Raw genomic sequence first — 14,918 nt, 5'->3', positions numbered from 1 at the left:
TCTTCACTGATGCACCCAGGCCTGGGCTTCAGGCTTTAGTGTCTCTCCTTGAGTGCTTGGGAACCTGCCTTCAGTTTTCAGAGCACGAAGCACTGTACGATGTCAGCTCTGAACCTGAGGCCCTTGATATTCCCTGACTCCAGGTTGCTGGAGAGCTCTCAGCATCATCCTGTGGAGCCGGGCCGCAGCTGCAGATGACCACCCACTGCCTCCAGCCAGACCCAGAGCCCCAAAAGGAGTGGGCTGTGAGGCAATGCCAGGGGCAGGGGGCCAGGAGCACACCAGTCACATGAAGGGACCAGCCCCACAGGGTCTGTGGGTTTTTCTCCCCGTGTGCAGAGACAAGAGATCGTAGAAATAAAGACACAAGACAAAGAGATAAAAGACAGCTGGGCCCGGGGGACCACTACCACCAAGACGCGGAGACCGGTAGCGGCCCCGAATGCCAGGCTGCACTTTTATTGGATGGAAGACAAGGGGGCAGGGTAAAGAGTGTGAGCCATCTCCAGTGATAGGTAAAGTCACGTGTGTCACGTGTCCACTGGAGAGGGGGCCCTTCGTCATTTGGCAGCCAAGGCAGAGAGACAGAGAGAGAGAGGCAGCTTACGCCATTACTTCTGCATATCAGAGACTTTTAGTACTTTCACTAATTTTGCTACTGCTATCCAAAGTGCAGAGCCAGGTGTACAGAATGGAACATGAAAGCGGACTAGGAGTGTGACCACTGAAGCACAGCATCACAGGGAGACGGTTAGGCCTCCAGATGGCTGCGGGCGGGCCTGACTGATATCAGGCCTTCCACAAGAGGTGGAGGAGTACAGTCTTCTCTAAACTCCCCCAGGAAAAGGGAGACTCCCTCTCCCAGTCTGCTAAGTAGCAGGTGCTTTTCCTTTGCACTGACATTACCACTAGACTACGGTCCGCTTGGCGACAGGCGTCTTCCCAGACGCTGGCATCACCGCTAGACCAAGGAGCCCTCTGGTGGCCCTGTCCGGGCATGACAGAAGGCTCACACTCTTGTCTTCTGGTCACTTCTCACTATGTCCCCTCAGCTCCTATCTCTGTATGGCCTGGTTTTTCCTAGGTTATGATTGTAGAGTGAAGATTATTATAATATTGGAATAAAGAATAATTACTACAAACTAATGGTTAGTGATACATATATAATCATATCTATGACATATATCTAGTATAACTCCTGTTATTTTATATATTTTGTTATACTGGAACAGCTCGTGCCCTCGTTCTCTTGCCTTGGCACCTGGGTGGCTTGCCGCCCATATCACATGCTGTGGGAACAGGGCCGCTGGAGGAAGACGTGGTCGGGAGTCCCTGAGAGCCCTAATTTTATCAAAACAGAGTGATTTCTCCAGGACACACTGCCCCCAGTGTATCTCTGCAATCCAATGCCAGCCCCAATCTCCTGGCCTGCATTTCCTGATGCAGGCTCTGTGGTCCCCGCTGGCACTAGTGATGGATCCTGCACCCTCTGGGGCAGCACCCCCCACTCCCCCAGCACCCCACACACCCCCAAGCACCCCATGCCCCCAGAGCCATTGTGCCCCTCCCTGTGGACATCAGATCCTACCCCTACAAGGTCTACTCCCTAAGTGGTGTGGCAAGGACAACTGGGTGTGGCTCCCAAAGCCAGGAGGTCCGGGACGAGGTGGAGTGCTGTATCCTACCCCATCACCCACCTCTGAGGGGTGCCAGGACTTTATAAATCTTCCTGAAAACTGAGGGTGGAAAACAGAATATCCATGGGTAACAATAACCACTCCGCACCTGACTCAACACAGAAATGAAGACTCAAGACCATCAGTGAAAAATACTTATTTCATGTGCTTAAAAATACATTCTTAGGGTGGGCCCTGCAGGAGGAGACAGGCTGTCCACATCTCCTTCCCAATAGTGTGTCCAGGTCGTTTCCAAAATCTGTGGGTCCCTCACAGCTTCTGATGACAGCTGCTGATGCCATTTGCTGAGGGACAAAGACGGGGAGGATGGCGAGGGCCTGGCCCCCAGGGCGGCCACACCAGAAGGTCGGAGAAAGGCCCAAGGCGGATGCCACTCCCAGCAGTGGTGACTGCCCCCCACTCCTTTTCTGAGTCTATCAGCATTGTTTGGTTTTCTTCTTGTTGCTTTTAAATCCTCGAGCAGCACCCTGACCAAAGCAGATGGTAGAGGGTATTCTGGGATGGAAGAAAGTTTCTATTAGATGCTGTATTTGCCAACCAACAACCCAGGTCACAACAGCACTTGTGTGTCTCCTTCTCATTCTCTTTCACTCTGGGAACATGCGGAATGCAGAGCCGGCCCTCCTGGGCCCTGGGGCAGCTCCCTTTCCACAGCCTGAGACCTAGTTCCTGTGGGGGGTCCCCGCCAGCCACCGACGCACACCCACTGGGAAGAACTCCGCGGAGAGGGCGGCTCCTGCCAAGCCCTCTGGGGCTGAGACTTCCTGCTACCCTATGTCCGTTCCATGAAAACCCCTACTGTCCCAGCCCCCTGGGGCTCATTCACAGGCCAAAATCCAGGCATCTGTAAGGAGGGTGCAGGGAACATTAAGTTCATCGTTCCACCTGTTTGGAGTCTTTGGTGATGTTTTTCCCCACTTGTTCACCGTTTTTCCCAAATTAATTTAAAATCAACTTTAACTAGAAAGGCAGACGGCACAGGTGACGCTCTTTAGAAAGGCAGACAGTACAGGTCATGCTAGGAAGGCAGACGGCACAGGTGACGCTAGAAACGCAGACGGCACAGGTGATGCTATTAAGGCAGACGCCTGGGTTGTGACTGAAGCAACTGCAAGTGAGACTCTTTCCATCCCACTCAGACAATGAGGAAAAGTGAGTGGTGCTTGGCATTCCTGCGCTTCAGCGGCTCAAAAACAGAGTATGCGAGAGAAACTAAGTTATTCACAGGACCTGAAATATCTGGACTTTCTTCTCTGGCGGAAGCCGATTCTCTTACCTGGCGTTACCTTTCTGAATTCAGTATGAGAAGAGCTGCGGCCCAGGTGCAGCCCAGAATCCTCAGCACCAAACACATGTTGAGAACGGGTTTCAGAACGAGCTCAGACACTGACCTATGTCTGTAGATCCGCCTCTCACCTGCCGGTGCAGGGGAGGCCGCCACAGGCTCAGAGCAGATTTCCATGGCCTCCCCTTCTGACCGCTCTCCACTGTCCCCTGGGGCTTCTGCTGAGGCTGGGCTGCGGGGGCAGAGCAGTGAGTAACTGCCCTGCACGGCTCCTACAGCCCCCGTGTTCCCCAGAAATGAACATGCAAGAAAGAAACTGGATTTCCTTGTAAGTAGCATATTTTCTTACTATTTTGGCATAGTCTGATTTTATAGTGTGGTTTTCAGGATACTGGGAAAAGGAGAATGATTACAGCAAGGCCATCGTTTATATAATAGAGTCTGCATCTTATAAACTTAACTGTAACAATCATACTTTTTTTTGAAAATAGTATTTTTGTGGTGCCAACGGTGCCACGGGTCTTTTTATGAGTGTGAGAAATTTGCTAAAGTTAACCAGAAACTATAAACTAGTCTCTTCCATAATACGAATGTCTTAATCCAGCATTGCACGGTTTTTCTCCTTAAAATGATCCCTCGGAAAGGAAACAATTACTTTACACCTAAGTCTTTGTAAAGCCTCCCATATTGCAGTGGGTTCTCCCAATTCTTTTATTTTAAAGAGCAAATTACTACTTGAGAAAATGTAGAGTCTGAAAAACTCTGATCAATAAAATTGTAGATGATTATGAAAGTTCACCTCATCAGTTAAAAAAAGAAGAAATATAACACAATTTAAACATCGTTCCAGCTGCACATGGTAGCTCATACCTGTAATCTCAGCACTTTGGGAGGCTGAGGCAGGTGGATGGCTTGAGCCCAGTTCACGACCAGACTGGGCAACATAGCAAGACCCTGTCTCTACAAAAAATAGAAAATTTTGCCGAGTGTGGCGATGCGTGTTGGTAGTCCTAGCACTTTAGGAGGCTGAAGTGGGAGAATCGCTTGAGCCTGAGAAGTGGAGGTTGCAGTGAACCTAGATCACACCACTACACTCCAGCCTGGGTGTCAGAGCAAGACCCTGTCTCAAAAAAAAAAAGATTGTTCCTGGAAGTATTTCCCAGAGTGCACTCTAGGCAGGAACATGTTAATCAACAGCTTTGTCATCAAGTTCATATGCGCACAACCAACCAGGACAAAGGGAAAGCCAGGGCTGCATGATGTGTGAGCACGGCCGACGGCTGCAGGAGGTACAGGCACGACCCCGAGGGGTGTGAGTGCGGATGACCACGGCCGACTGCTGCAGGAGGTACAGGCATGGCCCAGAGGGGTGTGAGTGCAGAGGTGCTGTGCCCGCTCATTCCCACACCCCCTCTGCTGCCTCCACCGGCACAGAGCTGGGCAGCCAGGGGCTCCCCTCCAGCCTCCCTTCGGCAGGGTGGCCGCTGGCACAACCACCTGTAGCTGTGTTGCCAGGGCCTCAGGTACCTGCAGGTGAACACCCCATTAGGTGACACACAAGTGCTTAATAAGTCTGACCGTCTATGCATTCTGGCTAGTTGGAAACCTTTTCCTAAAATCAAAAGCAAACACGTGCTAAGCCTGGTGGATCCCTACCTTCTGCTTTTCTTTGGCTTATCAAACCGGAAGTCCGCGGGGTACAGGTGCATCCTCACCATGTGATCCTTCCGGTCTCTGCTGGTCTTGAACTTCTCTGTGCAGCCTTCTACCAAGCACTGATACTGAAATGGAGACCGCGTCACCTCCCTCTGACCCCTGGCCCTCCCCCACCGCCATGCCCCCGTAGCAGGGCTGCCAAGGGTGGAAAGGTATTCCCGGCCTTGCCCGAGCACCCGAGAGCTGGGGGCAGCACTCTGAGCCCATCACCAATGGGGGGTGGCCTCGGCGGCTGTGCAGTCGTCACCCACCATGTCCTGCCTCTCAGACAGGATCTGGAAGAGCGAATCGTGCCACTCCAGGATGTGGGCGTCCAGCAGGTGTCCGGAAGGGAAGGCCCGCTTGCAAAAGGAGCAAACATTTCCGTGCAGCGTGTGGTAGTGGTGCTCGTAGTCGTCCAGGGCATCGAACACCTGGCAGCAGCCGGCCACCTGGCAGGCAAACGCGGGCACCCTGCCAAGGAGACCTGCTTCAGGGGCCCTTCCACCAGTGCGAGGAACCAAGCTGGACTTTCTGCACAGTTTCCCTTTGAGACCTCCAATAAAGCCCCTATGCATCTTTTGCAATCCCAAACCCTCTTTTTATGAATTAAGCTTCACAAACAGGCTAGGTGGTGGAAGAGTCGGCCACGCCAAAGCTGGACAGGCACAGCGCCTTGGTGGGGCGGCCGCACATGGAGGAGCGGCAGCACAGCCCCAGGGACCAGGCACCGGTCAGGGAGGCGGCGCAGGAGTAGCACTGGCTAGGCACTGCCCATCCGCTTACCTGGGCTTCTCAGGCACGTCGGCCACCTGCATGAGCACGTCCTGGAGGTAGAGGTGGCGCTGCACGTCCCCATCCTGCAGGAAAAGTGCGCCGTGGGCGGAGCCAGGTGACTCGCGGCACGCCCACCGCGTCAGGCCTCGCCCACACCCGTGACCCCAGTCATCCCGCGCTCCGGTCCCGCCCCACAACCTCAGGCCCCGCCCACTCCACGTTCCGGCCCCGCCCCACCACTTCAGGTCCCGCCTGTCCCAGGCTCCGGCCCCGCCCCGCAGTCGTAGGCCCCGCCCACTCCAAGCTCCGGCCCCGCCTCGCAGCCGTAGGCCCTGCTGGATCCTACAACTACTTTTTCCCTCTTTTGCTCACGCACCTCGAAGAACTGATGCTCCCGCGAGAAGCGCACGGGGCGCGCAACGAAGCGAAAGGGCGCGGCCCCAGCCGCGGGGTCCCGCTCTACAGGCAGTGGCTCCGCTGCCCCGGGCCCCGCAGCGAGGCGGGCGCACAGCGCGGGGGGCAACTGCATCACCCCGGGCGCGGGCGGGCGCAGCCTGTCGGCCACCGTCCGCGAGCCGAGCCGGACGTGACGTCACGCTCACTTCCGCCGCCGTCGGAGGCTGCGCGGGGCTGTGGCTCCGGGACTGCGGTGAGTCCTGGCCGAACGCGGGCGCGGGCGTGGGCGTGGGCGTGATGAGGGGGTTGGGGGACTACCAGGCCCGGGGGCCCACGAGGCGACGGGGCTGGCGGGACGCGGCTCTTCCCGCGCGCTCCCTCTGGCTGTGCAGCGGTCCCCGAACTCTGGGGCCGAAGCCCTTCGGGCCTGCACCGGCCAGGCCAGCGTCTTGCCCCGCGGCCCGACACTCAGCCGGGCCGGGGCGGAGCGGGCCTCCGGGTCGTCCCGGGTGTCCCCTCCCAGCCCTGGGAAGCCGGGTCGCAGGTCCCCCTCTCGCACGCCCTCTCCCGTCCGCCTTGCCCCGCCTGTCGTCTCCCGCTGCAGTCCCTGGATCTTGTTTCCTTCAAACCAGTCGCGAACTGGAGCCAAAGTGACTCCAGTTTTATTGTAACCGTTTTTAATTTAAAGTCCTTGGGTGACTTCCCGTTACTTTAGTTCAAAGGCCCTTTCCTGGTTTGTCGGGGTCCTGTCGACCTCTCCAGTCCCCGCAGCTCCCGTGAAACACAGGACCTGTGCTAGGTGCTCAGGGCGTGTGGGGGAAGGCATCACAGGAGGGCGCGGCAGCCTTGTAGGAGAGACAGACGTCAGAGTAAAGAGTCACCTAATTAAAATGGTGAATGACAACACACGCGGGAAGCAGTGGACGCTTCAGATCTACTGCAGAGAATGGGCCCGGTGGCGGATAGAGGCTTTAGCTTTCTCGTCTGTCACCCAGGCTGGAGTGCAATGGTGCGATCATAGCTCATAGATCGCTGCGGCCTCAAATTCTTGGGCTCAAGTGGTCCTGCTGCCTCAGCGTTCCAAAGAGCCGGAACTGCAGGCGTGAGCCACCATGCCTGCCCCTGTACTTTTTCCATGTTTAGATACACAAATACCTCTGTGTTCCAGTTGTCTAGTGTTCAGCACCGCCACCTGCTGGGCAGGTTTGTTAGCCCACGAGCAGGAGGCTCCTCTAGGTGGTTTAGGTGCATCGTAGGCCGTACACCATCTAGGTCTGCGAGTGACTGTGATGATCGCACAGAAGGAAATCATGTAACCATACGTTTCTCTTTTATTTTGGAGATAGTGTCTCTCTCTGTCGCTCAGGCTGGAGAGCAGTGGTGCGATCTGGGCTCACTGCAACCTCTGCCTCCTGGGTTCAAGCAATTCTCGTGCCTCAGCTTCCCAAGTAGCTGGGATTACAAGTGTGCGCCACCAGGCTTGGCTAATTTTTGTATTTTTGGTAGAGACTGGTTTTCACCATGTTGGCCAGGCATTTCTCAGAATGTTGAGTGATGCATGACTGTACTTTCTGTCTCTGTAAAAGCCTTTGGGCTCTTGACATTTTCCACAAGTTGTAAAATAACATTTTTCAAACCAATTTGTACAGTTAGCTTTGAGCTCTCAACAGAGACTCTTTTTCACGCCCCTCTGTGTTTTAATCACTTGGAGTGTATGCTCACTAGGAGTGTGTGCCCCGCTTGTCCGTGGTGGAGTGTGACATGCATGCATTGCTTCCTCAGCACGCGTCCCTGCGGTAGCTCACAGCCTCTGTGAGGAGGACGTCAGTCCCTCCCAGTCACAGTTGCTGGGCCTGTCAGTTTGTGTGATTAATAGTAAGAATTCAGGAGCATCAAGAAGACCAAGTCAGCGGCCACGGCTAGATGTTCCTCCGAGAAGCGGCCACGGCTAGATGTTCCTCAGAGCTGTGTTTTCAGTGGGACACTGTACATTTCTGGCGGGACAGCTCTGTTGATGATTAGCGTCCCCGGCCCTTGCCCTCTAAGTACCGAGAGCACCCTTCCATGACCGTGACACCCCAGAGTTGCCCTGGGACTTTTCCAAAGGTCTTCTGGGAGGAGGGACTCTGTGCGAGTACGAGCTGCCCTCTTGGAGGCCCGGTCCCCACATTCAGGGAGAGCAGCAGGCTCCTCACGGGATGAACACTCATGATGTGCGGGCATCTGTGCTTCTATTTCTAGAAGAAATATGAAGTTTCCTGAAGGTAGTTTTTATTTTTATTATTATTATTTTTTGAGACAGAGTCTCGCTCTGTTGCCCAGGCTGGAATGCAGTGGTGTGATCTTGGCTCACTGCAAGCTCCGCCTCTCGGGTTCACGCCATTCTCCTGCCCCAGCCTCTGGAGTGTCTGCCACTACAAGCGCCTGCCACCACGCCCGGCTAATTTTTTGTATTTTTAGTAGAGATGGGGTTTCACCATGTTAGCCAGGATGGTCTCGATCTCCTGACCTCGTGATCCGCCCACCTTGGCTTCCGAAAGTGCTGAGATTACAGGCGTGAGCCACCGTGCCCAGCATGTAGTTTTTAAATAAATACTCAGATGATTTTTCTTCATAGGTAGCTTTCTCTCCTGACTTGTGTCTGGTGGGGGAGTGCTTTGTTTTGGTGGCAAATGGTTTTCTTGCCACCTAGCATGACCAAAGTTTTCTCAGACCAGCAGTTATAGGACAACCTGCAGTCCTCGGGGAGCCAAGTAGAATGTGGGTGAAACAGGCCACCCTTGGATTTGAAGGGGCCGCTGGCCGGAAAGTTTGGGCTGTCTTTTCTGCTTCACAAGTAGTTTGCAGGGCCTGGTCCAGGGCTCCCATGACTGTTAAAAAAGCATCTGGTAGTTTAAGATGTTGTCAATGATTGGGACCCAATTTTCCTTTTGTAAACCTAACCATTTCCCAGATAACAGAGTTAACACCTCCAGGGAGCAATGGTGCCACATGTTTGTTTCTGCTTTCCTGGTAACAACAGTGTAAGAACTTACCACGTATGGGCCCTTCTGTGCTTTCTCAGGATGATTTCACTTCTCTCTACCACAGCTCTACGCAGGACCTAGGGCTTCCCCTTTTCAGAAGAAGCTTGGAGAGGACGTGTCCTTGTTCAGGGTCCCACAGCCTAGAAGTAGCCACGTCAGTGTCCAGACTGCATGGGGCTCCATGGCGCGTGCCCTGCTGGCCTTGTGCTTGAACTGTAGTTACCGTGAGCGCCTCCTGGGTCAAAAGCATGTGTGTGAGCAACTCAGCACCATGCCTTCTTATCGCTCTCCTTCCATTTTCGGAGATACCCTGCCTGTGACCAGTATTTGATGTTCATCTACAGATAAACTGTCTTCCATCACACAGGATTAGAATCTCGGTGTCGAGTCCCGTGCTAATAATCGTTAGTGAATTAGCATATTGTGGGAGTATGTGCCGAGTCTTCTGTACTCTATTGTAGGGACCAGCCCCACAGGGTCGGTAGGTTTTTCTCCTTGTGTGCGGACATGAGAGATTGTAAAAATAAAGACGCAAGACAAAGATAAAAGAAAAGACAGCGGGCCCGGGGGACCACTACCACCAAGACGCAGAGACCAGTAGTGGCCCCAAATGCCTGGCTGCGCTGTTATTTATTGGATACAAAGCACAAAGGGCAGGGTAAAGAGTGTGAGTCATCTCCAATGATTGATAAGGTCATGTGAGTCATGTGTCCACCAGACATGGGGCCCTTCCCTGTTAGGTAGCCGAGGCGGAGAGAGAGAGGACAGCTTATGTCATTATTTCTTCTATGTTCTTTTCAGAAAGATCAAAGACTTTAATACTTTCACTAATTTTGCTACTGCTATCTAGAGGGTGGAGCCAGGTGTACAGAGTGGAACATGAGAGTGGACCAGGAGCGTGACCGCTTCACTGACGCTACCGCTAAACCACAGTCTGCTCGGCGACGGGCGTCTTCCCAGACGCTGGCATCACCGCTAGACCAAGGAGCCCTCTGGTGGCCCTGTCCGGGCATGACAGAAGGCTCACACTCTTGTCTTCTGGTCACTTCTCACTATGTCCCCTCAGCTCCTATGTCTGTATGGCCTGGTTTTTCCTAGGTTATGATTGTAGAGCAAGGATTATTATAATATTGGAATAAAGAGTAATTGCTACAAACTGATGATGAATGATATTCATATATAATCATATCTATGATCTAGATCTAGCATAACTCTTGTTGTTTTATATATTTTGTTACACTGGAACAGCTTGTGCCCTCGGTCTCTTGCCTCGGCACCTGGCTGGCTTGCCGCCCACACTCGATGTTTTGTTGAACTCATCCTTGTCTCCCTGAAGCTGTCAGCAGAGTGGTTGTTTACCTTTTTTGGGTCACAGAGCCTTTGAGAATTTGTTGAAGGGTCATCTCCTCAAAATAAAAAGTTATTTTGCCCATAACTTTCAAGGGCTCATCTGTTACTGATTACTCATGGATACCGGCTTAAGAACCTTTGTGTAGATGAAATGTTTGTGAAGCATGTAAAGTTTGCTTATATTTGTTTTGTAATCTATAGCCAGTTGCCTTGCCTGTGTGTGTGTTTTGTTTTGTTTTGTTTTTTGTTGAGACAGGGTCTCCCTCTTGTCGCCCAGGCTGGAGTGGCTCAAGCGATCCTCCCACCTCAGCCTCCCGAGTAGCTAAGACTACAGGCACATGCTACCGTGCCCAGTTAATTTTTGTATTTTTTGTAGAGACAGAGTCTCACTATGTTGCCCAGGCTGTCTTGACTCCTGGCCTTGAGTGACTCACCTGACTCAGCCTCCCAAAATGCTGGGATTCCAGGCGAGAGCCACTGCACACAGCCATGTGTTTGTCTTAATGGCCTTGTATTGGAACTCTCGATGACAGAGGCTAATGAGCAGCCACTGGTGGGAGAGTAGGGGCGGCGCTCACCCTGCACCCTGACCCAGGGGTGGGCTCACCCTACACCCTGACCCCACGCAGTGTTCTGCTGCCCACTTGGGTGTCTGTGACGGCTTCGATCTCATATGTGTTATGTGTCTCCTGGTGAGTCCCTGGGGCAGCTGGAGCTGCAGTGGAACTTCACCTAGCTCAAACGCGTAGGGAACGTGTAGAAATCCTACCAGAAGCGTCTCTGTCGGTAGCCACGCTTGGGCAAGAAAAGGAGATGTCACGGGTACCAGAGTGAAAAAGTAACGCAGAGCCGGCCAAGTGAATGGAGCTGCGGCTGAGCACCGCGGGCTCTGAGAACCAGTGTGGGCCTTTCCGGTGGAAGCTGGGATGTTACTGTGTGTGCCGGTAGCTGGCACAGTGTCAATGGCTTGGGCCTGCACAGAGCTCCCTGTGTAGACCCCACAGGCCTCACGTCTGGGACCAGAAAGCTCTGTCCCCAAGCCGAGGTGAGCAGCAGAGCATTCCCTGCTGGCCCAGACCCATGTGTGGAGGGAGGTGCAGGGGAAAGGGAACCCGGGTCTCAGGCCCCATTCATGCTGCCCACGGGGCTGGCTCCCGGAGCTGCGGAGGCCGCCTGGAAGCTGGAGGCAGGTGAATCCCAGGCCCACGCAGAGGACCCTCTGAGAGGCTGCTGGGGTGTCGGGGAGGGGCCCTAATCCCAGGCCCACGCAGAGGACCCTCTGAGAGGCTGCTGGGGTGTTGGGCAGGGGCCCTAATCCCAGGCCCATGCAGAGGACCCTCTGAGAGGCTGCTGGGGTGTTGGGCAGGGGCCCTAATCCCAGGCCTGTCCAGAGGACCCTCTGAGAGGCTGCTGGGGTGTTGGGCAGGGGCCCTAATCCCAGTCCCGTCCAGAGGACCCTCTGAGAGGCTGCTGGGGTGTTGGGGGAGGGGCCCTAGGCCGGGCAGGCCGGGTGATAATTTGGTTTGTCAAAGCCTGACATTGGCCAGTCTTGAGTGTTTAAAACAATGGTTTTTATTTGTACAGTTTGGATTTTATGAATAGCTGTCCTCTTACCTATAGGAGAACACATTGTGACGTCGGTGCCTCAGAGCTAAAACTATGAGTGAATTTCGGATTCACCATGACGTCAATGAACTGCTTAGCCTGCTGCGTGTCCACGGAGGAGATGGGGCTGAGGTCTACATTGACCTGCTTCAAAAGAACAGGACCCCGTACGTCACTACCACTGTCTCTGCTCACAGTGCCAAGGTGAGCACTGCCCTTGGTGTAGCGCTGTGCAGGGTGAGCACTGTTCCTGGGTCAGGGTGGTGCAGGGTGAGCCCACCCCTGGGTCAGGGTGCAGGGTGAGCGCCGTTCCTGGGTCAGGGTGGTACAGGGTGAGCACCATTCCTGGGTGAGGGTGCAGGGTGAGCCCACCCCTGGGTCAGGGTGCAGGGTGAGCGCCGTTCCTGGGTCAGGGTGGTGCAGGGTGAGCACTGTTCCTGGGTCAGGGTGGTGCAGGGTGAGCGCCGTTCCTGGGTGAGGGTGCAGGGTGAGCCCACCCCTGGGTCAGGGTGCAGGATGAACACTGTTCCTGGATCAGGATGGTGCAGGGTGAACCCACCCCTCGGTCCATGTGCAGGATGAGCGTCGTCCCTGGGTCAGGATGCATGATGAGCACCACCCCTGGGTCAGGGTGCAGGGTGAGCGCCACCTCTGGTGCAGGGTGCAGGGTGAGCGCCACCTCTGGTGCAGGGTGCAGGGTGAGCGCCACCTCTGGTGCAGGGTGAGCGCCACCTCTGGTGCAGGGTGCAGGGTGAGCGCCACCTCTGGTGCAGGGCTGTGCGGGGTGCAGGGTGAGCGCCACCCTGGGGTCAGGATGGTGCAGGGTGAGCACTGCCCCTGGTGCAGGGCTGTGTGCCGTGCAAGATGCAGGGTGAGTGCCCGTTCCTGCGTGGCCTCAATGGTACTGGCAACGATGGCAGACAGCACTTGGTCTGTGTGTGTGTTCAGCTCTGATTCTCCTGACTCCCCCCAGCAGCTCCTGTGATTCACCCCACTGTGCAGATGAGTAAATGGAGGCCTATGGAGAAAGCTGGGCCTAGAACCCTCCCTCTTCCCCACTCTGTCCCCTGCAGCCATGAGGCGGGAGAGTCCTGACATGTGCATTCCTGTGGATAAAAAGGGAGGGACTGGGCCAGGCGCGGTGGCTCACGCCTGTAATCCCAGCACTTTGGGAGGCTGAGGCAGGTGGCTCACAAGGTCAGGAGATCAAGACCATCCTGGCTAACACGGTGAAACCCCGTCTCTACTAAAAATACAAAAAATTAGCTGGGTGTGGTGGCGGGCACCTGTAATCCCAGCTACTTGGGAGGCTGAGGCAGGAGAGTGGCATGAACCCGGGAGGTGGAGCTTGCAGTGAGCCAAGATATCATGCCGCTGCATTCCAGCCTGGGCGGCAGAGTAAGACTCTGTCTCAAAAAAAAAAAAAGGGAGGGACTGGTATTAACCATGTTGAAATCCCTTTAAGGTATTATTTCTTTATTCAGATAATATGTAATTCAGAAGTATAGATTTTCAGTAAAAAAATGATTTTGAATTTGAAGTCTATTTTTAAAAATACATTATGAAGCTTCAGTTATTTAAACAGGTTAACAATGGCACAAGGATAATTAGGCAAAATAGCCAAGTGGAATAGACTTGGGGACACCCATGTTTAGTTCATTCTGAAGGAAGCATTGTAAATCACTGAGTAAAACATAACCCCTGCTGGGCGGCACGGTCACTCACACCTGTAATCCCAGCCCTTTGGGAGGCCGAGGCGGGTGGATCACCTAAGGTTGGGAGTTCGAGACCAGCCTGGCCAACATGGAGAAACCCCATCGCTACTAAAAATACAAAAATTAGGGCGTGGTGGTGCGTGCCAGTAATGCAGCTACTCGGGAGGCTGAGGCAGCAGAATTACTTGAACCAGGGAGGTGGAGGTTGCGGTGAGCCTAGATCACGCCATTGCACTCCAGCCTGGGCAACAAGAGTGAAACCCCATCCAAAAGAAAAAGCATAACCCCTAGGGTTGCACATAATAATAAATTCCAGAGGGAACACAGTGAGGTGTATACAATGAACACATAAACTACTGGGGGGAATACAGTGAGATGCAGACAATGAACGCATAAACTACTGGGGGGAAAACGTAAGTCGCTACTCTCCAGTACAAACCTGAAGAAGCATAAAAGGGAATACAGTGAAATGTATACAATGAACGCATAAACTACTGGGGGGAAATGTAAGTCACTACTCTCCAGTACAAACCTGAAGAAGCATAAAAGGGCGGGCGCAGGGGCTCACACCTGTAACGCCAGCACTTTGGGAGGCCAAGGCAGGTGGATGGCTTGAGCCTGGGAGTTTGAGAGCAGTCTGGGCAACATGGTGAAATCCTGTCTCTACAAAAAATTAAAATAATACGAAGAAGCACAAAAGGAAAGGAACCATAATGGGAAATACGGATAAGGTTTGTTTTGTTTTGTTTTGAGATAGTCTTACTCTGTCACCCAGGCTGGAATGCATGTGGCACAATCTTGTCTTACTGCAGTCTCAACCTCCCAGGCTGATGTGATCCTCCCATCTCAGCTTCCCAAGTAGTGACCACAGGCAAGTGCCACCATGCCTCGCTAATTTTTGAATCTTTTTGTAGAAATGGGGTTTTGTTATTTTGGCCAGGCTGGTCTTGAACTCCTGGACTCAAGCAGTCTACCAGCCTCGGCCTCCCAAAGTGCTGGGATTACAGGCGTGAGCCACTGCCTAGCTCAAAACATGGACAAGTTTAACACAACATGGAGATGAGTTTCGTTAGTTTATTTCAGAGGGATGATTATTTAACCTACCCAATTTTATTCCATTGGCTTATTGTGTTCAGTTTTCTTAAAGGTTTTTTTTACAGTGCTTTATTAATTACCGTCATTAAATCACTCATGTTTGTGCTTTTGAGGTTAAAATTGCAGAGTTTTCTCGTACTCCGGAAGACTTTCTAAAGAAATATGATGAACTGAAATCTAAAAATACAAGGAACCTTGACCCGCTGGTGTACCTGTTGTCAAAGCTCACGGAAGACAAAGAGGTAGGTGCACATGCCACGTGCCACACCGCTCCCGT

General features: G+C 53.4%; 2 protein-coding genes across 5 annotated transcripts in view; one reads left to right on the top strand and one right to left on the bottom strand.

Moving 5' to 3' along the window:
- Positions 1–1,818: 1,818 nt before the first annotated feature.
- On the bottom strand, positions 1,819–6,044 carry ZNF511 (zinc finger protein 511). Of its 3 annotated transcripts, none has more exons than XM_004050317.5 (6): positions 5,831–6,044; positions 5,464–5,537; positions 4,950–5,151; positions 4,639–4,763; positions 3,089–3,214; positions 1,819–2,192 (listed from the first exon to the last, which is right to left on the bottom strand). In XM_004050317.5, exons 1-6 carry the CDS (start codon positions 5,981–5,983, stop codon positions 2,114–2,116), a joined length of 759 nt encoding a protein of 252 aa, XP_004050365.4. In that variant the 5' UTR covers positions 5,984–6,044; the 3' UTR covers positions 1,819–2,113. The 3 variants fall into 3 exon arrangements, with proteins under 3 accessions (XP_004050365.4, XP_018890399.3, XP_018890400.3); XM_019034854.4 differs by having other exon boundaries at positions 3,114–3,214; positions 5,831–6,030; XM_019034855.4 differs by having other exon boundaries at positions 1,819–3,214; positions 5,831–6,039.
- The window catches only part of TUBGCP2 (tubulin gamma complex component 2), a 29,636-nt gene continuing 20,686 nt past the window's right edge, over positions 5,969–14,918 (top strand). For both annotated transcript variants that reach the window (XM_055353983.2, XM_063710596.1), the window contains exons 1-3: positions 5,969–6,103; positions 11,847–12,035; positions 14,755–14,883. In XM_055353983.2, coding sequence (XP_055209958.2) covers positions 11,886–12,035; positions 14,755–14,883 — 279 coding nt within the window. In that variant the 5' untranslated portion in view covers positions 5,969–6,103; positions 11,847–11,885. The remainder of the gene's footprint in view (positions 6,104–11,846; positions 12,036–14,754; positions 14,884–14,918) is intronic.

The sequence above is a fragment of the Gorilla gorilla genome, chromosome 8 (assembly GCF_029281585.2).
Source record: "Gorilla gorilla gorilla isolate KB3781 chromosome 8, NHGRI_mGorGor1-v2.1_pri, whole genome shotgun sequence".
NCBI classification, from domain to species: Eukaryota; Metazoa; Chordata; class Mammalia; order Primates; family Hominidae; genus Gorilla; species Gorilla gorilla.
This window is presented reverse-complemented; position numbering and strand designations above follow the sequence as displayed.